Below are 24,653 nucleotides of genomic sequence, written 5' to 3'. Positions count from 1 at the left end.
GTAAATGCTGATAAAAAGACGTGTTGAATATTCATGGTATTATTAGCTCTAGGTATTATCGCATAGGTGCAGTGAATCAACAGCCCAATATTAATTATATAGTGAACCCAGCCACAAAGTCTAACGCAATTTCATAACAACTTGCCAACAAATAACCTGGCAGAGAAGGATGAAGATAAGATGTCTATCTACAGTCCAGCTCACCTAATGCCACTTAAAGAGGACCTTTCATTACAATAAAAAATCTAAAGTAAGTATGCTGACATGGAGAGCGGCGCCCAGGGATCTCCCTGCACTTACTATTATCCCTGGGCGCCGCTCCGTTCTCCTGGTATAGGCTCCGGTATCTTCAGATTTTTGGCTCAACTGGGAGGAGCCTGCTTTTGTTCTCCTGGGCGTCTCTTTCTCCCAAGCAAAAACCTCTCAGGCTATGAGCTGAGTGCTGCGATTGGCCAGCACTCCAGCCTGGGAGAAGGAGACGCCCAGGAGAACAAGAGCAGGCTCCTCCCAGTTGAGCCGAAAATCTGAAGATACCGGAGCCTATACCGGGAGAACGGAGCGGTGCCCAGAGATAATAGTAAGTACAGGGAAATCCCTGGGCGCTGCTCTCCATGTCAGCATACTTAGTTTAGATTTTTTTATTGTAATGAAAGATCCTCTTTAAAGAATGCATGAATATGCAGTACAACACTTTTTTAACTTCTTATTGAAAGACTGGTAATCATACACAAAACCATGACATGAACAGTCAATGACACACAGGTCAGAGATAGTGATGAGCGAACCCATCGAAGTTCGGGTTCACCCGAACTTCAGGTCAAAGTTCCGGTTCGGGACCCGAACTTGACCCCGAACCCAAACCCCATTGAAGTCAATGGGGATTCGAACGTCACTTTATTATTTTCCATTATAACATGGTTATATCAGAAAATAATAGCATTCTTAGACAGAATGCAAAACAATATGGCTCTTCCCCATAAATGGCCATATTCTTTTGTATTCTGTCTTTAGAATGCTATTATTTTCCGATATAACCATGTTACCAGCACTGAACCCAAACCCAGACTTCAGTGAAAAGTCCGGATTTGGGTCCGGGCACCCAAACCGACTTTTCAGTTCCGGTTCGCTCATCCCTAACCAGAGATATAGGGAGAGATCTATCAAAATTGGTGTAAAGGAAAAATGACTTAGTTTACCATAGCTACCACTAAGATTCCTTTAATTTTTCAGAGTTCCTTTGGAAAAGGAAAGATGGAATTTGATTGGTTGCTATTGGTAACTGAGACAGTTTTACTTTACACCAGTTTCAATAAATGCCCCCCCCCCCCCCCACAGCCAGACACAGGTTATTATCATAATAGATAGCATGACAAAAACCCTATGTCACAAGAGATGCATCCCACAAGTTAGTACAATTATGTCAAAAATGATAAACAAGGAAAATCTAAGAAGCAGGTTCTTACAGATATCAAAGCATTAGAAAGAGAACAGTTAGACCATGTGGCCCATCTTTTTCTGATAGTGGTGTGGTCTTGAGCATGGTCACAAATTATGTTGAAACACAAAACATGTTAAAATGTTTACATAAAATCATATTTCTGATTAAGTCCATTTGGGATATGATTGAAGTCATTTATGTTTGCAGTAAATGACCTCAGTCACATTTCTTGCTACACACTGGTCTTGATGGACTGTGCATAGGCCTTGTCATAAAGTAAATGTATCCTCCGGCAGTCTGTGCACCATTATTTACACCAGAAACTGGTTATTTCTGGTGTAAATAATGATAAATGTGCAGGGGCTGATTGCCCCAACCACACCCCACCCATACCATGCCCCTTTCTGCTTAACAGTCATTTCCAAAATGGCTTTAATCACAAATGTGATCTTATTTTACTTTATTAACATGTTTATTAACAAAGTTTGTGATCATATGTTCAAGTTTGTGCTTGTATTCTCTGCTATCTACCTATGTAATTAACTGAGATTTTAATGAGGGGGTCATGTGACCAGATCCTGCTGATTTATTATCTATGTTTCATTAAATTCAGCCTTTTTCAAGAGCACCACAATGCTATGAGTAAGGACCTGAGTTGGACCAAACCGCATTAGAGCTTGTGTTTTTCTTATAATGATGTATTTTATCAGTGGTGTAGCTAAAGGCTCATGGTCCCTGGTGCAAGAGTTCAGCTTGGGCCCCCCTTTCCTTGGTACTTTGTGGCCAGGGGCAGGGAAGCAGATAGCCTTCGTGCTGCCTGAGGCAAAGATTGAAACGGCGTCCTCCCCATGCCAAATTCTTGACCTAACCCCGTCCCTCCAGCCAGAGGTGTAACTTGACCAGCGTGCACTTTCTATGATACTGGTGTCTTCTTATGCGGCACAGGGGTCCTTGGGCCCCCTCAGGCTCCTGGGCCCGGTAGCGACTGCTACCTGTGCACCCTGTGTTTTATGAAGAATATTATCGAACCCTACATGTTTTAAACATACCAGATGCTAGAACATTTTCCTAAAAATATATTGGTACAATCCACTAACAATCTCATAGCTAAGTATTCCCCTTCTAGCATATTGTTTATTCTGTGACAAGCATTTCGAGATGTATCTGGCAGCCGCTTCAGCATTGATAGGGAACTCCAGGACCTGCTATTGCATGTCTATTCTCAGTATAACAGTGATCTAGAATATGGTTTTGGTACAATCTTGATTCTCTGTATGTTTTCTTTATTAAAAGTAATGCTGTTAAGCTAACAGGTGGTATTCTCCTCTGGATGATAGAATCTCTCCTTCTGCTTCTTGTGATAAAAGCTCCTCCACAAGAAAGATGTTGTTCCTTAATCTCCAGAGGGACCTCATGCATTTTTAGAGTTATATTTACAATTCCAAGTGTAATTATTGGAGGCTTTATGGCTTGCTCTTCATGTTTTGCTTTAATACTAAGCTACACATATTTACATTTCATTTTATAGTCATGCTGCTGCTTCGCCTCAGGATTTATTCAGCATATTTAGTATTAGGTTAGATATTGTGTACTCAGCTGTGCTTAGCATTATCTTTTCGTGTAGAGGAAACATAAGGCTTGTGCTTATTTTACAAGTGCTTAGAACACGTGTGCCTATTTGCTAGAATGCTTAAAATGAAAAGATTCATTCAGTTTATTGAAATTATCAGATGACTCCAAGTAGCTGATGGAGTTGTCTGTTCTATGTTTGGTGATCACAAATGTTAAAACTTTCTTTAAATAATGCATTTCACAGTCCTATCAAAATCATTGTTCAGGATCCTCCAGAGCAAAAAATGCTTTTTAGGCTGCTTTCTGCACCATCAAATAGATGAAAGTCCAGAATTTACTCAAAGTTCCACATTGGGGTATTTCAAAATGAGTTTTCTAAACTGGTCAACTACATAATGGCCCAGATCTATGGCATAGACTAAAGATTAGCAAGCTGGTTTGTTACGAATTTCACAAAAAATCATCTGCAAAATGACCTCGGAGCTTTTCAGGTTCACTTCAGATTAGGGTTCAGCTGTAAAGTTTGGGTTCGTACCGAACTTTAGGATTTTTTGACCCCGAACCCGAACATTTCGGTAAAAGTTCGGGTTCAGTTCGGTGTTCAGCGATTTAATGGCGCTTTTTGAAAGGCTGCAGCGCAGCCAATCAACAAGCGTTTAACTAATGTGCCCTTAGAAGCCATCACAGCCTTGCCTACTAATGGCATGGCTGTGATTGGCCAGTGCAGCATGTGACCCAGCCTCTATATAAGCTGGAGTCACGTAGCGCCGCACGTCACTCTGCTCTGATTAGTGTAGGGATAGGATGCTGCTGCTGTGAGGGAGAGAATAGGAAAGAATCTATCTGATATCAGAACTTGTTGTTAACTCTGCGATCTACAGTGATTTATTTTTGTGGGTGCCATGCAATATTTTTGTACCCTGCCCTGAGCCCAGTGACACAGAAAAAGACGTTTTATCCGTCTGTTAGTTAGGTAGGCGCCGGCGGCCATTTTGTGCAAGTTCAGTGCAGCAGCACTGCATATGTGCCAGGGACAATAATTTTGTCCTGTTCTTTTAGTTCAGTGGGCAACATATACCCATTTATTAAGGGCACCTGCACTGCATATGTGCCAGGGGAAGGGAAAATAATATAGGTAATCCGTCTGTGAGTTCAGGGACCCAGGGGGTGACATATTCAAAAAAAAATCTGTAAAGTACCCCTGTGCTGCATATGTGAGTGTAATCAATTCAGTAAATCCATCTCTTAGATTCTGGGGGGACAAATTATAATTTTTTTTGCAAAAAAGTACATTTGTGCCCTGCACTGCACTTGTGAGAGTGACAGAAGATCAGTTAAATCCATCTCTTTGATTTGTGGATGAAAAAATTATATTTTTTCCATAAAGTACCTTTGCGGCCTGCGCTGCATTTCTGACAGTCCAAAACAACCGCTAAATACTGCTGTTATATTTTTGTTTGAAAAAAACACCCTTTTTGTGCTAGATAGCACATTTGCGGCCTGCGCTGCATTTCTGACAGTCCAATACAACCGTTAAATACTGCTGTTATATTTTTGTTTGAAAAAACACCCTTTTTGTGCTACATCGTACATTTGCTGCCTGCGCTGCATTTCTGACAGTCCAATACAACCGTTAAAAATTGCTGTTATATTGTTGTTTGAAAAAAACACCCTTTTTTTGCTAGATAGCACATTTGCGGCCTGCGCTACATTTCTGACAGTCCAATACAAGCGTTAAATACTGCTGTTACATTGTTGTTTGAAAAAAAACTCACTTTTTGTGCTAGAAAGTACATTTGCGGCCTGCGCTGCATTTCTGACAGTCCAATACAACCGTTAAATACTGCTATTATATTGTTGTTTGAAATAAACACCCTTTTTGTGCTAGATAGCACATTTGGGGCCTGCGCTGCATTTCTGACAGTCCAATACAACCGTTAAATACTGCTGCTATATTTTTGTTTGAAAAAAAACACCCTTTTTGTGCTAGATAGTACATTTGGGGCCTGCGCTGCATTTCTGACAGTCCAATACAACCGTTAAATACTGCTGTTATATTTTTGTTTGAAAAAAAAAAAACTTTTTGTGCTAGATAGTACATTTGCAGCCTGCGCTGCATTTCTGACAGTCCAATACAACTGTTAAATACTTCTGTTATATTTTTGTTTGAAGAAAACACCCTTTTTGTGCTAGATAGCACATTTGCGGCCTGTGCTGCATTTCTGACAGTCCAATAAAACCAGTCAATACTGCAGTTACATTGTTGGTTGAAAAATTCAAATTTTTTGTGACCATGAAGTAATTGTATAAAATTCACCTGTCACACTGTTGTGTGACCTCAAGAAATGTTTTGACACCGGCACAGCCTTACTGTCAGTGAACTTAATTGTTGACTATTGGCGGTTATATTGTCGCCTGACATAAACCATCTGTTAGTTTGGTGGGTGAACGCAAAGAATGAGGAGAGCGTCAAATAAGGGACTTGGCCCTGGTTGTGGTGGTGCTGGTGTTGGTAGAGAGGATGTGGTCCATCTGTGCCAGCTACACGCACAAGTGAAACACCTTCCTTAGGTGCGAGTAGGCGACATGACCTTCAGTGTTATTTGGTAGGCCCGAATGCCGCTCTACGAATGGTGAGGCCAGAAGAAGTACAGCAGATAGTAGATTGGCTGGTTGACAGTGCCTCCAGTTCCTTCACACTGTCTCCCACCCAGTCCCCTGCTGAAAGATCAGATGGCCATCAGTCTTTCACCTCACCCCCTTGCAAATCAGCCAAGCAGTCTGAGCCCCAAGTCATGCAGCAGTCTCTTCTGCTTTTTGATGACTCTGCTAGCAGGGTTTCCCAGGGCCATCCACATAGCCCTGCCCCAGAAGTTGAAGAGATTGAGTGCACCGATGCCCAACCACTTATGTTTAAGGATGAGTACATGGGAGGACCACCGCAGCACGTCTCGGATGATGACGAAACACAGGTGCCAACTGCTGTGGCTTTCTGCAGTGTCCAGACCAACAAGGAGGGCAAGTCTGAAGACTGGGTGGAAGATGATGTGGAGGATGATGAGGTCATCGACCCCACATGGAATCAAGGTCATGCGAGTGACTTTGGTAGTTCAGAGGAAGAGGCGGTGGTCGCACAGAGCCACCAGCACAGCAAAAGAGGGAACAGGATGCAAAAGCGGAGCGGCCGTCCCCTAGACAGTATGCCTGCTACTGCCCACTTCACCAAGCGACCAAGCACACAAAAAGCCAGCTCTAAGGAGTTCCCTGGCGTGGCAGTTCTTCAAACAATGTGCTGATGACAAGACACGAGTGGTTTGCACGCTGTGAAATCAGAGTCTGAAGCGAGGCATAAAAATTCTAAACCTGAGCACAACCTGCATGATCAGGCATCTACAGTCAGGTCCATAAATATTGGGACATCAGCACAATTCTAACATTTTTGGCTCTATACACCACCACAATGGATTTGAAATGAAACTAACAAGATGTGCTTGAACTGCAGACTGTTTGCTTTAATTTGAGGGTATTTACATCCAAATCAGGTGAACGGTGTAGAAATTACAACAGTTTACATATGTGCCTCCCACGTGTTAAGGGACCAAAAGTAATGGGACAAAATAATCAAATCCTTTGCAGTCAATTACAGCCTGAAGTCTGGAACGCATAGACATCACAAGACGCTGGGTTTCATTCCTAGTGATGCTCTGCCAGGCCTCTACTGCAACTGTCTTCAGTTCCTGCTTGTTCTTGGGGCATTTTCCCTTCAGTTTTGTCCTCAGCAAGTGAAATGCATGCTCAATCGGATTCAGGTCAGGTGATTGACTTGGCCGTTGCATAACATTCCACTTCTTTCCCTTAAAAAGCTCTTTGGTTGCTTTTGTAGCATGCTTTGGGTCATTGTCCATATTCACTGTGAAGCGCCGTCCAAGGAGTTCTGAAGCATTTGGCTGAATATGAGCAGATAATATTGCCCGAAACACTTCAGAATTCATCCTGCTGCTTTTGTCAGCAGTCACATCATCCGTAAATACAAGAGAACCAGTTCCATTGGCAGCCATACATGCCCACGTCATGACACTACCACCACCATGCTTCACTGATGAGGTGGTATGCTTAGGATCATGAGCAGTTCCTTTCCTTCTCCATACTCTTCTCTTCCCATCATTCTGGTACAAGTTGATCTTGGTCTCATCTGTCCATAGGATGTTGTTCCAGAACTGTGAAGGCTTTTTTAGATGTTGTTTGGCAAACTCTAATCTGGCCTTCCTTTTTTTGAGGCTCACCAATGGTTTACATCTTGTGGTGAACCCTCTGTATTCCCTCTGGTGAAGTCTTCTCTTGATTGTTGACTTTGACACACATACACCTACCTCCTGGAGAGTGTTCTTGATCTGGCCAACTGTTGTGAAGGGTGTTTTCTTCACCAGGGAAAGAATTCTTTGGTCATCCACCACAGTTGTTTTCCGTGGTCTACCGGGTCTTTTGGTGTTGCTGAGCTCACCGGTGCGTTCCTTCTTTTTAAGAATGTTCCAAACAGTTGTCTTGGCCACGCCTAATGTTTTTGCTATCTCTCTGATGGGTTTGTTTTATTTTTTTCAGCCTAATGGTGGCTTGCCTTACTGATAGTGACAGCTCTTTGGATCTCATCTTGAGAGTTGACAGCAACAGATTTCAAATGAAAATAGCACACTTGAAATTAACCCTGGACCTTTTATCTGCTCATTGTAATTGGCTTAATGAGGGAATAACACACACCTGGTTATGGAACAGCTGAGAAGCCAATTGTCCCATTACTTTTGGTCCCTTAACAAGTGGGAGGCACATATGCAAACTGTTTTAATTCCTACACCGTTCACCTGATTTGGATGTAAATACCCTCAAATTAAAGCTGACAGTCTTCAGTTAAAGCACATCTTGTTAGTTTCATTTCAAATTCATTGTGGGGGTGTATAGAGCCAAAAATGTTAGAATTGTGTCGATGTCCTAATATTTATGAACCTGACTGTAAGCGCAAAGCACGAGCTGCAGTGGAGTAGTCACCTCAAAAACCAAGAAAGGTCTCTGGTTCCTCTTCTGCTGCAGTCTCGGCCTCTTTATCCCCTTCTGGAGTGAAAGTGTCACCTGCCACCCCGAAAACAGAGGATGTGCCAGCAACGCCACCACCTCGGTCACCAAGCATCTCCACAATGTCCCATGGAAGAGTTCAGCTGTCTATCTCCCAAACACTGGAGCGAAAGAGGAAGTACCCCCCTACCCACCTGCGATCCCTGGCCCTGAATGCCAGCATTTCAAAATTCCTGGCCTTTGAAATGCTGTCATTCCGTCTGGTGGACAGGGACAGTTTTAAGAATTTGATAGCGATGACTGTCCCACAGTACGTTGTGCCCAGCTGCCACTACTTTTCCAGGCGAGCCATCCCTTCCCTGCACAACCAAGCGGGAGACAAAAGCAGGTGTGCACTGCACAATGCCATCTGTGGCAACGTCCACATAACTATGGATACGTGGACCAGTAAGCACAGTCAGGGACGTTATATCTCCCTAACAGCACACTGGGTAAATGCAGTGGTGGCTGGACCTGAGGAGGATAGCAGTTTGGCGCATGACCTTCCACCACCAAGGATTGTAGGGCGCTTCTCTTTGGCTCTTGTTGCTTCCTCCTCCTACTCTGCTTCCTCATCCTCTACCGCCTCCTCATCCGGTCAGTGTAACACCTTCGCCACCAACTTCAGCACAGCCAGGGGTAAACGACAGCAGGCAGTTTTGAAACGTATCTATTTGGGGGACAAACCCCACACCGCTCAGGAGCTGTTGACGGGCATGGAACAACAGACTGATGAGTGGTTGGTACCAGTGAGCCTCAAGCCCGGCCTGGTGGTGTGCAATAATGGTCTAAATCTCATAGCAGCTCTGGGCCTAGCCGGTTTGGCGCACATCCCTTGCCTAGCGCATGTGCTGAATTTAATAACTTGTCCCACATTTTCGCCCGATCACATTTCAGCCATTGGCCTCCCTTGGATGTGGTATCCCATTCTCAGGCTCCCTCTCCGGCATGGAACCCTGATTCCCCGTGACCCGTGATTACCATGGTAGGCGCATAAAAGAACATCGAAAGTTGATAGAGAAAATATCCAATTGGATCGTGGCCGTCAAGGGGACGTGCGATCAGGCAGAAGTTATCTAGAGTCAACAAAGCGGCAGCAGGGCCTCTCCTGTCTAACGTTTCCAAATCCAAAATACCGCAGTGACATTCCCTGTAATTTTTTATTAATCATTCCAATAACAGGGCATCTTAAGTGTCCTGTATTGTTATTTATCGTCACTACCTCCTAGAGTCTGGAGTAGGTAATTGCCGCGCGCCCCCTCCTTTACTTGGATGCTTCCGCTTTTAAAACTTGTCCCATATTTCCGCTCGATCACATTTCATCCATTGATCTCCCTTGGATGTGGTATCCCTTTCTCAGGCTCCCTCTCCGGCATGGAACCCAGTTACCCGTGATCACTATGGTAGGCGCATAAAAGAACATCGAAAGTTGATAGGGAAGATATCCAATTGGATCGTGAACATCACGGGGACGTGCAACATGGTGGAGCAGTATGTGTGGACACACCTAAACGTACTGACTGATGGGTCTGCCCCCTTCAACTTCTGGGTCTCTAAATTGGGCACATGGCTTGAGCTTGCCCTTTACGCCTTGGAGGTGCTGGCCTTTCATGCAGTGTTTTGTCTGAACGTTTGCTTAGCACAGCAGGGTTTTTTATCACAGACAAGCGCAGCCGCCTGTCCACAGCCAATGTGGACAAGCTCACGTTCATTAAAATTAACCAGGCATGGATCCCACAGGAATTGTCCGTACCTTACGCAGAACAGACATGTATACTAGACTCACCCAGCCATTGTTATACTCCAGCGCACTTTCTCATTGTTTTATTTTTTATATTTCCCAATGTTTTGGGGTCTACCCAAATTTTAACAAAAAAATGTAATTAAAATAAAATAAAAAACAAAACCAAAAACCAATGTTGGCTACCTCCTCCTCCACCACCGCTTCCACCTACACTGCCACATCCACCACCTCCTCAACCTCCTACTCCATATGGACCTCCTCCCTCTTAGATCAAGATTATTATTTGTATTTTTTATTTATTTTATGTTATTTTAAGTCATTTCCCTATCCACATTTGTTTGCAGAGCACTTGCCATGCTCTTAACCACATTTAGCTGTCTTTTGCAGCACTCTAGCCCTTTCCATTACTTTTTTAGAGCCATTTTAGTGCTCCAAAGTTCGGGTCCCCATTGACTTCAATGGGGCTTGGGTTCGGGGTCAAGTTCGGGTCCCAGACTCTAACTTTTTTGAAAAGTTTGGCTGAACCCGGCAAACCCGAACATCCAGGTGTCTGCTCAACTCTACTTCAGATGAACCCAGTAAAATGGCAGACAGAACCATTTTTACTGCACATGTCTGCGGAAAAACCACGAGGGAGGGAGAAGAAGATTGCTTACATGAATCCTGGGAGGAAGTAGGAGAAATGGTTTGCCCTGTTTGGCTCGCAGGCTGGAAAACAGCCTCATCAGTCAATCAGTGGGGCAGCAGGCAAGGAGGTGCCCTTGCAGAAGGAGCAGAACGTAAGCCCTTGTAGCAGGAGCAGAACATAATTATGTGTTGAACTGATGATGAGGGTGGATGGATGTATTCAGTGCCGAAAGCAAGCCTCTATTCTCGTGTTATAAGGGCAGTGTTGAGACAGAATAGAAATAAATAATTGCAAAAAATAGGAAGGATTTTGATCAGTGAAACCTTTGAGGTGCTGGGGCATAGAGCTAAAGAGAGGGTCTGCATACAGCTGCTGCAGAACTTCAAAAAAACTAGCCACCTGCAAGACAAAAAATCTCATTTGAAAATATATATATATATATATATATATATATATATATACTGTATATATATATATATATATATATATATATGTTTTTTTGTGTGTGTGTTAAATGCATTGCATTATAGCACAAACAATTTATGGCAACAACACCTGTTCTGGGTGATAATAATCTCATACGAGGTTTATAAAGTGTATTTCACACTTAAAATGTCTTTTTTGCTTCTGCGTACAGTATTTAAATGCACATAATACATCCGTCAGGTGAAGGTAGGAAATAATCTCATAATCTCAATCTGATTTGCAACCTGTGTTTTACAGTAGAGAAAGGTTTTGGAATCTGTGTATTTAAATGCACATAACACAAAAGACAGATATTTTTCTGGCGCCTATACTAAATTATTTTAAAAGTAGGCTGTCAATAGCAGTGTTTACTGTGTTTGTAGATGGGAAACACATTTAAGCTGCACCTCTGTCTTTAAGTTACAGACATTACACTAGCAATTTAGTTATAACCGTTTCATGCTATGTGTGACTGTGTACCAAACCAACCCAAGATGAAAAGTTATGGTCTATTTTAGAACCAGGGATCTGAGTGGTTGGTAGAAAAGCCACTTCTTTCATAACCACACTTTCCCCAAGTTTGTTTTTAGCTACACTCCAGAAATTGCATACATGGCTAACTATAATTGGATGTTATAGGTGTGGACAAAGAAAATAAACGATGTTAATACAGTAAAACAGGAAAACGTTTCATTTCCTGCACTACATGTTACACTGTATACATACTGCATACTGTGGGGTACTGCATACTATGTGGTATTATACTATATACTGCATACTGTGGGCTACTGCATACTTTTTGTTGTTTTCTGTTTACTGTATACTGTGGTTCACTGGATATTGTGGGATGGTATACTATATGCTGCATACTTTGGGCTATTTGGTGTTATTCTTTATACTACATAGTGTGGGCTACTTCTTACTGTGGGGTGTTATACTATATACTGTGGGCTATTGCATACTGTGGGGTGCCATACTGTATACTGCACACTGTGGGGTACTGCATACTGTTGGTTGTTATACTACATACTACATACTGTGGGGTACTGCATACTATGTGGTGTTATACTATATACTGTGGGCTATTGCATACTGTGGGGTGCCATACTGTATACTGCACACTGTGGGGTACTGCATACTGTTGGTTGTTATACTACATACTACATACTGTGGGGTACTGCATACTATGTGGTGTTATACTATATACTGTGGGCTATTGCATACTGTGGGGTGCCATACTGTATACTGCACACTGTGGGGTACTGCATACTTTTGGTTGTTATACTACATACTACATACTGTGGGGTACTACATACTATGTGGTGTTATACTATATACTGCATACTGTGGCTACTGCATACTGTGGGTTGTTATTCTGTATACTGTGGGCTATGGCATACTGTGAGGTGTTATACTATGTACTGCATAATGTGTTCTACTGCATACTGTGGGTTGCTATACTGTATACTGCATAATGTGGTCTACTGCATACTGTGCGGTGTTATACTATATATTGTGGGCTACTGCATACTGTGGAGTGTTATACAACATACTGTATACTGTGAGGTGTTGTATACTATATATTATGAAGGGTTGGGGGTGTTATACTGTACACATTATACTGTGAGATGTTATTTATTATATATTGTGGGGTGTTCTACTTTATACTGCGGGGTGTTATATTGCATATTGTATACTGCAAACTGTGGGGTTTTGTACACTATACATTATGATGGGCTGGGAATGTGGCATAGCTTTTTTTTTATATTTACCAGAAAAAAAAAAAATACTGTGGGGTGTTATACTATATACTGCATACTGTGGGGTGTTGTATACTATATATGATGAGGGGGTGGTATACTATGTACAGTATACTGTGGGGTGTTACAATATATTGTGTATATTGTGGGGTGTTATACTTTATACTGTGTTATATTGTATACTGCATACTGCAAACTGTTGGGTTTTTTACACTATGCGGCGCTGAGGGTGTTATACTATGTATGTGGCATAGTGTGGGCTATTATATACTGTGGGGTGTTATACTGTATACTGTGGGTTACTGCATACTGTGGGGTTCTATACTGTATATTGCATGCAGTGGGTTACTGCATATTGCAGGGTGTAATACTATATAATGCAGACTTTGGACTATTGCATACTGTGGAGTGTTATACTATATACTGCATACTGGGAAGTGTTTTACTATATACTGTATACTGTGGAGTGTTGTACTATATAATTTATACTGTGGGCTTTTATAGTATATATCATATACTGTGGGTTGTTATACAATATATTGTATACTGTGGAGTGTTATACTATATAGTGTACACTATTGGGTAGTATACTATATACAATATACTGTGGGGTGTTATTCTGTATACTGTATACTGTGGGATGTTGTATACTATATGCTATGAGGATTGGAGGGTGTTATACTATTTACAGTATACCGTGGGGTGTTATACTATATACTGTGGGGTGTTTACAAGCTGAACCCCCTCCTGTCCACTTTGCTGGCGGTGCAGTTGCTGCCGCACTGTATGACTTAGTTGTGATAATCGTGGCACAGTTCTGTGCCTTAAACCAAAATTTCTATATTTATACTTTTGCCCAGCTGTCCTTTTAAAAACAAATTGCAATTCTCACTGTGCAGGACTAGCTGTTATGGGCAGGGACAGTACATGTCTTTCAAGTCCCACTGACCCATTCTGACCTAGCTGTAAGGAGGTGTTGAGAGCAGTGGTTACCTGAGGGCACACAAACACAACGAACAGGCTTTGGAGGGCTCACACGGACCACCAGAAGAGAGATCCAGTAGAGAAGATCCTTTGATCCACCTACAATCACAAGGAGCTTTTGCAATGTGTGCCAGTACAAAAATGCTCCCTTTATAATGTGTGGCAGTACAAAAATACCCTCTTATGTGTGCCAATACAAACAATGCTCCCTTATGACGTGTACAAAAAAAAACTTTCAGTGCCTCATGTAGAAGAAATGTCCCCATAGTGGCCAACTTAGAATGTGTGCCAGTACAAACATGCTCCCTAATAACGTGTGCCAGTACAAAAAATGCTCCCTTACAATGTGCGTAAGTACAAAAAATGCCCCCTTATGTGCCAGTACAAAAATGTTCCCTTATAATGTGTGTCAGTACAAAAAAAGACCCCCTTTTAGTGCCCCCAGTACAACGAATGTCCCCATAGTAGCCCCCTTATAATGTGTGCCAGTACAAAAATGCTCCTTTTTACAGCTGCAATGTCCTAATTTCTCCAATTACAAAATAATGGCCCTCACCTCATTGTGGCCAAACACCATGCTGCCAAATAAAAATAATAAACTCAAATACCTCCATTCTGCTGTCAGCGATGTGGTGCAGGACACAGACCTCTTCTAGTCTGTGCCCTGAGCTCTACGCAGCCTGGCTCAGAGAGCTTGATAATGATGACACCGGCCTCTGATAGGCTACAGGAACTAGGACTAAAGCCTATGAGAGGAAGTGGTGGGCCAGGGAGACATCGGTCCTATGCCCCGTCGCAGAATTAATCTATTTTGCTCTCCTGGGTACAGCAATGCAGTTGAATATGTAGAGATGAGCATTTACGCAATGAAAGCGCTCATTGCTCATGGCCCTTCTGCTGCCCCCCTCTTGCCTCTACCTGGTGCTGCCTGAGGCAATCTCCTCACCTGGCCACATTGGTGGTGCAACCCTGATACCAGGGACACTAGCAGCTTAGTGACAAGTGCAGGATATCCTGCAGCCACATGTGTTGCTTCTCATGGCAGAGCTTCCAATTGGCATATATCAGCAGGATAATGCCCCATACACAGCAAGGGTTTCCCAAGAATGTCTCCATCAGATTGCAACACTTCCTTGACCAGTCCAGTCACCAGATTTATTGACAATCGATCATTTATGGGACCAGCTGGGATGCCAACTTTGGCAACGTACAAGTATGCAGGATCTCCAGGCCCACCTGCAACATACGCTGCCAAAAACCATAGGGGAACCTGTATGCCTCCATGCCCAACCATATCTCATCTTGTATCCAGGTTAGAGGCGGCCCAACAGGGTACTAGAGCCTCCTTTAAATTGTGCAGTTTTCCCTGATAAAAGCATCCATTTGTTTTTGACTACAATCACTGACATATATCATCATTACATTCACACATACAAAGTTTCATTCAATTCCAACAACTTCTTGGTGCATTCTTCTCATTATTTCTTTCCTCAATAAGTGTATATATTCCATGCTGTATATAATGCTTAGTCATTCTAAGGGCATGTTCACATTTGTGTTGGAGGCTCCATTCTGGGCATCCATCACAGAGTTTGTAAAAAATTGCGGAGAAAAAAGTCCACAAAAAATTGGTCTCCCAAACGGATTACATAATAGTCAATAGGATCTGTTAGGTTCCGTTCCTGTCAGGTACGGATGTGTAGAATCCATTATTTTTGTTCTTCTGCTCATATAAAGGAGAAGAATAATGAAAATAATAGGGCTGAGGTGAAAGTGCAGCTATTTGCAAAGATGATTTGTCTGTAATATTTGTTATTTGTCACTAGGTGGCTCTACAGCTCCACAATATTTCATATTGGTAGCATGATGTACTTTGTTAGCCACCCATAGAGGTCAGAAATGTGGCTGTATGATTTCAAGAAAGCTATTAAAGGTATTTTTCGGGTTATGTTTCAGATGTTTCCTATGATGTACTACAATGGCTGTTTAGCTCAGAGAGAGTTGCCTAGACTTAATACAATCCTATATCTCAAAAAAATATCACTGAAAAATTGACCTCCTAAAATTTAACCTTTATTAGATACATTTAAAAAAGATACACAAAGCCCCAAAATAGAAAATAATACACTTGTGTACACAATACACATCAACAATAAATATCCTGTGCCTACACTTCAGTGTATAATCATATAGTGTACGCACAGTTAATCAGAGATCAGCAAGGACAATATGATGAAACTTAATCTGCATATTAAAGATCACATCTATGATGCAGAAAAAAACATGGTTGTAAACCATAACTCATTCTTCAGGGGTGGAAACTGACAAATGGGGTGGGGAGGAGGTTCTATCCCTGGGGTGACCCTACCGCTATCCCTACCTACAAGCGGAGAACCCGCCCAAAAAGTGGCGACCCCACTTCTCGGTGGCTAAACCCTGAAAAGCCCTGGATGTCCCTGCTATAATCTCCTCTTCCCGACGTGGTTCCTCAGGTGGTGGTATCCATGTAGTTCATCAGAGGGATAAACTTGCAGCACGCAGACGATGAACCAATACTTATGGTCTAACAATAAATGGTCTAACAATAAAAAGAGCGCACCTCCATTAGGGAGAGTGCTTCTTTTAAAGCTCAAATGTTGCCGGCGGCTTACGTCACTTCACCCACTTCCGGTCACATGATATAATGATGGCACTAAGCAAAGGTAGATAAAGCTCATTATGGGCACCAGAGTGATACAATCAACTGTTCCCGAACAATAAAATAAATAGCTTAGCGCTAGATTTCTAATAGACATGCTATATCTCAACTCAAAGCAGGACTAGCTATGTATGTATGAGTTTTCAGCCTCTGCATGCAAATAAGTGTTCTGGTTTCTTGGTTGCTCTACGTTTGATTCTTCTCAAATCTTTGGCAGTTAATTTGCGTTAAAATGTTTGATGGTTATGTGATCATGCCCCAATATACACTGAACAAAAATATAAACGCTACACTTTCGGTTTTGCTCCCATTTTGCATGAGCTGAACTCAAAGATCTGAAATATTTTCTTCATACACAAAAGACACATTACTCTCAAAAATTGTTCACAAATCTGTCTAAATCTGTTAGTGAGCACTTCTTCTTTGCCGAGATAATCCATCCCACCTCACAAGTGTAGCATATCAAGGTGCTGATTAGACAGCATGAATATTGCACAGGTGTGCCTTAGACTGCCCACAATAAAAGGACACTCTGAAATGTGCACTGTTTTGCCTTACTGGGGGAGGGGTCAGAAAACCAGTCAGTATTTGGTATGGCCACCATTTGCCTCACGCAGTGCAACACATCTCCGTCGCATAGAGTTGATCAGGTTGTTTATTGTGGCCTGTGGAATGTTGGTCCACTCCTCTTCAATAGCTGTGCGAAGTTGCAGAATATTGGCAGGAACTGGAATACGCTGTCATATTTGCAGATTCAGAGCATCCCAAACATGCTCAATGGGTGACATGTCCGGTGAGTATGCTGGCCATGCAAGAACTGGGATGTTTTCAGCTCCCAGGAATTGTCTACAGATCCTTGCAATATGGGGCCGTGCATTATCATGCTGCAACATGAGGTGATGGTCGTGGATGAATGGCACAACAATGGGCCTCAGGATCTCCTCACGGTATCTCTGTGCATTCAAAATGCCATCAATGAAATGCACCTGTGTTCGTTGTCCATAACATACGTCTGCCCATACCATAACCCCACCGCCACCATGGGCCACTCGATCCACAACATTGATGTCAGCAAACCGCTCACCCACATGACACCACACACGCTGTCTGCCATCTGCCCTGAACAGTGAAAACCGGGACTCATCCGTGAACAGAATGCCTCTCCAACATGCCAGTCGCCATTGAATGTGAGCATTTGCCCACTCAAGTCGGTTACAACGACGAACTGCAGTCAGGTCCAGACCCCGATGAGGACGATGAGCATGCAGATGAGCTTCCCTGAGACGGTTTCTGACAGTTTGTGAAGAAATTCTTTGGTTATGCAAACCGATTGTTGCTGCAGCTGTCCGGGTGGCTGGTCTCAGACGATCATGGAGGTGAACATGCTGGATGTGGAGGTCCTGGGCTGGTGTGGTTACACGTGGTCTGCGATTGTGAGGCCGGTTGGATGTACTGCCAAATTGTACTGCCTTTGGAGACGGTTTATGTTAGAGAAATGAACATTCATTGCACGGGCAACAGCTCTGGTAGACATTCCTACACTCAGCATGCCAATTGCACGCTCCCTCAAACGTTGCGACATCTGTACCATTGTGCTGTGTGATCAAACTGCACGTTTCAGAGTGGCCTTTTATTGTGGGCAGTCTAAGGCACACCTGTGCAATATTCATGCTGTCTAATCAGCACCTTGATATGCCACACCTGTAAGGTGGGATGGATTATCTCGGCAAAGGAGAAGTGCTCACTAACACAGATTTAGACAGACTTGTGAACAATATTTGAGAGTAATGGGTCTTTTGTGTATGTAGAAAATGTTTCAGATCTCTGAGTTCAGCTCATGCAAAATGGGAGCAAAACCGAAAGTGTTACGTTTATATTTTTGTTTAGTGTATTAGCCATTTCAAGAATGCTGCATCGCTCGCGAAGACTTTTAACAATTTTTGACCTTTCGGCAGAGGAAAACAAGCTGCTTAATAATTATGCACACCTTGATACAGGGTCTTCATCTCCTCAGGCTACACTTTCCCTCATTACACAAATACACATCACCTGATATCCCCCAATCCAATAACCACTCACATTTATACAGCTTGGAGTTGGAAAATATGCATGAAAATGATGATATGGTCAAAATAGTCGCCTTGACTAATAATTGTGCACACAGTAGATAAATAGATAGACAATAAATGGATGGATGGACAGATAGATGGATAGATAGCCGCTTAACCCTTTTAAGTCACTTCCTCAAGTGTTATGTAGCAAGACCTGAGTATTTTTTTTTTTTTTTTTTTGCTGGATTTGTTCACAGTGTAAAGTTCTGGTATGTAAGAATCCTTTAGGGGTCAGGCACACAGCAATAATCATCTGACAGACTTGTTGGTGTGTTCAACATTTCAGTCACCTGCTTCTGTAGTTCCCTGGTTGCTGATGCTATTTGTTTTGTACCTACCGTAGCTACACTGATGTCATGTTACTTCAGCACATGACCATGTAAGGCCGTGTTCACATCACCGTTTTGTTTTCTATTTTTCTAATCGTTAGAAGAACAGAATTTTTTTTAAACTGATCCTTTATTTTGAGCATTCCTTCTGCTTATTTTGCATCCGTTTTGTCTTTTTGTGAGAGATCCGTTATTTAAAAAAAATAATGGATCTCTGACGGAACAGACACAAATGGATGCAAAATGATAAAGGATAATTTTTTTTTTTTTACATTTTTCTGTTCTTCCGAAGGGTCAGAAGAATGAAAAACATCTCAGTGATGTGAACGTGGTCTACACCATTCACTGGCTGTAGAGGTGATATGTTAACCTCACTAATCTCACCAATACAGTCATTGATTGGCTGCAGTGGTCACATGTAGAAATGACACTTCATCGTTGGAGCCAAGTAAACTATGACTTTGGAGAAGGCGGGCATAAAACCATTGACGTGAGAGCAATGAAGGATTGTAAAGATGAGGAAACTCCTTTTGTTATTTTTGACTGTATAACTGATTGGAAAAACAATTTATGAAGCTGAAAAACCCCTTTAAGAAACTACAGTATTGCGACATTCTTGTATTTTCATCCAAATATGTTGATGAAGTTCTGTATATTTTGTTCCTAGTGGTGAAAGTGGTTCTGGCAAGACAGAAGCCTGCAGACATATAGTAAAACACTTGACCCTCCGGTGTAGTTCCAAGAAAAACTCTCTGCATTCAAAGATTAAACATGTGAGTTATCCCTTTGTTACTACTTTTTGGGGGTTATCTAATGCCCAAGCTGAAATGAGGCATGTACTGAAATGACCATATTGTCTCCTTTGCTGGCTTGATTCATTTTTACATCACATTATACACTGCTTGTATCCAGGGATTACGACCTAACTGCAATCCAGCAGTGGTGGCCGTGCTTGCACAGTATCGGAAAAAGTGCTGGAGTATGTGTGCTACCGTGGTCCTGGCCACCAGAGAGGCTGGAGCCTTTTCCTATAGTGTGCAAGCACGGCCACTGCTGCTGGATTGTAGGGTGATCATAACCCCTGGAATTGAGCAGTGAATAATATGATGGAAAATGATTCAAGGCAGCAAAGGAAGCAATATGGACAATCACAATACATTAGTAAGTGCCTTGTATTAACTTTCTCTACATGATAAATGCTATTTGCTGAAGTGAGGCAACTCTTTCAAGTGCATATAAAATGGAATGTTAATAACAAACACTTAAAGGTATAACAACAGTCACATAACAGGTGTTATGTAGGTGGACTGACCACCAAAATAGGGTTAAGCGGTAACCTATATCAACAATGTAACTTAAAGGGTTTCTGTAGCATTTTATTTTTGATGATCTTTTCTTTGGCTAGATCATCAGCATCTGATTGGCGGGGGTCCAACTCCCGTCGATCAGCTGTTTGAGAAGGGAGCAGCGCTGGCAGTAATACCGCTGCCTTCTCGCTGTTTCCCACAGGCCAGTGACGTCATGACTACTATCACTGGCATGGGCGCAACCGCCCGCTGAAAGGATAGATCATCAGTAATAAAAAGCTAGTTACGTATACGGGCCGCAAAAACCCCCAGAACGGACGGACAAAAAAATACATTCGCGTGCATGAGCCCTTGTCCATTTCACTTTGATGAAACTCTGGATGTATATTCAAACATGTTAGCTTAGTCACTTTTTAGCTGTGATTTTGAAAAGCCATGGCAAAAACTCAGCGGCTTTGTCAAATTTGTTGTAAAAATAGGATAAAATCAGCACCTTTGTAAAAATCAGGACTGCTAAGGCAGGGTAAATGTAGGGGTGTGGAAAAGAAGGTAGGAACTGAGACCAACTTTAGGGGAAGTGAGCGATGGTCAAACCTGTAGGATCTACTCAAGCTTCATTTCATTCTATGAGGCTATGTTCACATAGCTAAAATCTGCCACTAATCTGACACTGATTCAGCTGCAGAAAATGGGCGTTTTAAGCTCCTAAATCCACAACCAGCACTCACCAACAGTTTTCTCATTGACGTTAAAGTTAAAAACTCTACCTTGTGCTCACAGTGCAACGAGTAGAGGATGAGAAGTGACATATTACTTGTTGGAAGAAGATTTGAATGAGGATTTCATAGAAGACAATAGGAAAGAAGAGAAACCTCAACCCAGCACTCTTCTAAAAACTCCTCTCAAACCTCCACCAAATTAGAAATCTGCCACCAAAAACAACTCATTTCCAGCTAGTTATCTGCTGCTAATCTGCTCCAGATTTTTCTACCGCTGATTTTGCTGTGTGAGAGGCTGCTGCTGTTTATAGGTAGCTCCTCCTGCATTCACCACTCTGGTCCAGCTGTTGGGTCCTATATCTTGCAAGGTTTGGGCAAAACCATGAAGAGGTTAAAGGAGACAATTTGACTTGACTGTTATGGTATATATTATAAAGATAGCTTATTATTTCTAACATCGTTTAATTGCATATTTGTGATGAAATCCCCTGATTTTTAATTAACAGGTAAATACAATACTAGAAGCCTTTGGTCACGCCAGAACAACACTTAACAACTCATCTAGTCGCTTTATTAAATTCCTTGAATTACATTTTTGTGAAAAGACGTCAACTTTATTAGGAGGTAAGAATTGTTGTGTCGATAATGCTAACAAGTTTGGCATTGGAAGAAAGCATAGCAATGGCTGACAGTACTCAAGGGTTGGCAGCAAATGTATGTAAAATATAATACTAAATAGACGCAATATAGTGGCCGAGAATAATAGGAGTAATATAATATACAGCAGGGTTTCCCAACCTGCGTCCCTCCAGCTGTTGCAAACCTACAACTCCCAGTGTGCCCGGACAGCTTACAGGTATCAGCCTACAGCAGGGCATGTTGGGAGTTGTAGTTTTACAACAGCTGGAGGGACGCAGGTTTGGCATCCCTGATGTACAGTATTTGTACTCTGGAACACTGATCAGAACAACGAATAGCATGCAGGACATTTCGTCTCCGCTCAAAAATCATATTCTGAGGGGACACCGAACGCTCAGTTAGGTCTCAGTTATCTGCAGAATCCGTACTTTACGTTCTCCGGCTCCTCAACGGAGCCGGAGAATGCAAAGAAGAAACGGTGATGTGAAAGGAGCCTTATAGGCAGCCTCGATCAGCCAATCAGGGGGGCAGCAGGCAGGAGGGTGACGAGTAGAATGTCATTCTGCTGTGTACTTGTGACCTGGCAGGAAGCTGTGCTGTGGATTTGCCTCTGCAGACTGAAACTCTGAGCTAGGGACAGTATAAGAAGATGTATAATAGATGATAGGGAGGGCAGGATAAGATTATAGGGAGATGAAAAGTTATAAAAAGGGACAGCATAAGAAGATTATAGAGATAGAATAGGTGATAGGGGCAGTATAAAGAGATTATAGGGAGAGAATAGATAATAGGGTGGGCAGGATAAGAAGATTATAGAGATAGAATAGGTGATAGGGGCAGTATAAAGAGATTATAGGGAGAGAATAGATAATAGGGTGGGCAGGATAAGATGATTAAAGAGATAGAATAGATGATGGGGGGGGGCAGTATAAGAAGATTATAGGGAGATAATAGATAATAGGGAGGGCAGGATAAGACGATTATAGAGATAGAATAGCTCAGGCATGGCCAACCTGTGGCTCTCCAGCTGTTGCAAAACTACAACTCCCAGCATGCCCAGACTGTCTACAACTATCAGCCTACAGCAGGGCATGGTGGGAATTGTAGTTTTACAACAGCTGGAGAGCCGCAGGTTGACCAGCCCTGGAATAGGTGATGGGGCAGTATAAGAAGATTATAGGGAGAGAATAGATGATAGGGAGGGCAGGATAAGATGATTATAGAGATAGAATAGGTGATGGGGGCAGTCTAAGAAGATTATACCGAGAGAATAGATGATAGGGAGGGCAGGGTAAGATGATTATAGAGATGGAATAGGTGATGGGGGGGCAGTATAAGAAGATTATAGGGAGAGAATAGATGATAGGGAGGGAAGGATAAGATGATTATAGGGAGACAATACATAGGTGATAGGGAGGGACAACATAAGAAGAATTTATGGAGAAACTAAGGTGATAGAGAGGGACAGCATAATTAAACGGAAGAACGGACACGGATGCACACAACGGTCGTGTGCATGAGGCCTTAAAGTAATGGTTAGCAGGAATCACATTATATGAAAAGAAGGGGAGCAGTAACGATTTAAAATGTAACTTTTAATATGTCTGTTCTCCCAAGAGGGAGTAAAAGACCCCTTACAAACAAAAAAACACAAAAAAGACAGACAAGGCCCCTGGAGAGAAGTGCCACGTGTGTATTACTACGGACACAACCAGGTGCCGTCCTCGATAGGCCTATGGTAAGTGATACAAGGGCCTTGTGTCACTTACCATAGGCCTATCGAGGACGGCACCTGGTTGTGTCCGTAGTAATACACACGTGGCACTTCTCTCCAGGGGCCTTGTCTGTCTTTTTTGTGTTTTTTTGTTTGTAAGGGGTCTTTTACTCCCTCTTGGGAGAACAGACATATTAAAAGTTACATTTTAAATCGTTACTGCTCCCCTTCTTTTCATATACTTTACTCTCTGAGCGGTACCCAGGTGAACTGCCCCCGCAGCCATATATCCTGGGAAGACACCAATTATATTACCAGGAATCACATTAAGAAACAGTTACATGTTAATTGAATACCTTTAGCTCAATAATAAGTATTGACAATCTGGCATGTTACTGTGTCTCAGCAATTTCTGTTGTCAATGCGTTGACCCCTATTGGTTTACATTGTAATGTATCTAAAGAGTCATCGAGCTGCATAAAGCATCCGATCACTAGGTAACAATAACATGCATTACATTAGTCTGAACATTACAATAGAAAATCATTAATTAGTACAAAATAAGGACTGCCATTAAAATAACTCTAGAAACCAATAGCAATCATTTGGTAGCAATTTACTGGAGATCATTATTAAAATGTTAAACTCCCGCAAATGGCTGTATGCACACTGCATAGCACAGATCTCAGCTGAGAAAAGTCATTGGATAAGGCGGCTGCAGTGGTGTAATATGGAATTTACTCTGCAGGTAACTTTCATAATGAAATATTTTGCTGCTGGTATCTTGCTATCTTCCAGTGTCTTTCCAAAAAGAGTAATACATAATGGTTATGTCATCCCTTCTGATGATTTGGTGCAAAGGTAGTATTTAAAATGTTCATTAAAAAATATCATAAACACTGACACTTTGCTTCACACAAAAAATAATAATAAAATAATAAAGACAAATTCTGGAGTGTTTCCAATGATTACCACAAGATGGCAGACACATGTTATAGGAGACTCATTTCTGTATGAGATTTAAATGTTAAATGAAAGGCTGTATCTATCAAAAGCATGAGCCTAAAGCAATCAATGCAAAACACACAGTGTTTTAAAGTAAAATGCTAATTTTATCAATATTGACCAGTGATGCATTATTTATACCAGAAGGAAATACTGTGTATTTAACATTGTGGAGTTCAGCATTGTAATAGAGAGGGAAATATTGCTTAAGGATATTACATTCCACTAGGCCTATAAATTAGTATCATCCATACTTAGGGCTCATGCACACGACCGTTGTTGTTTTGCGGTCCTTTTTTCACTGATCCGTTGTTCCGTATCTGAGTTTTTTTTCCCGTCTGATTTAAGTCCTCTTCCGTTCCATTATTCCACAAAACATATCCGTATGGTTTCCGTATTTGATCCATTTTTTTGCGGATCATATACAGAAACAGTAA

The 24,653-nt window shown here is 42.0% G+C and overlaps 1 protein-coding gene across 1 annotated transcript in view; it reads left to right on the top strand.

Annotated features, from left to right (window-relative positions):
• The window catches only part of MYO16 (myosin XVI), a 441,642-nt gene that overhangs the window by 73,266 nt on the left and 343,723 nt on the right, over positions 1-24,653 (top strand). Inside the window, exons 13-14 of the mRNA XM_040422330.1 lie at positions 19,500-19,605; positions 21,365-21,482. Of these exons, the coding sequence (XP_040278264.1) occupies positions 19,500-19,605; positions 21,365-21,482 (224 nt within the window). The remainder of the gene's footprint in view (positions 1-19,499; positions 19,606-21,364; positions 21,483-24,653) is intronic.

This window comes from Bufo bufo, chromosome 3, assembly GCF_905171765.1.
Source record: "Bufo bufo chromosome 3, aBufBuf1.1, whole genome shotgun sequence".
Classification (NCBI taxonomy): Eukaryota; Metazoa; Chordata; class Amphibia; order Anura; family Bufonidae; genus Bufo; species Bufo bufo.
This window is presented reverse-complemented; position numbering and strand designations above follow the sequence as displayed.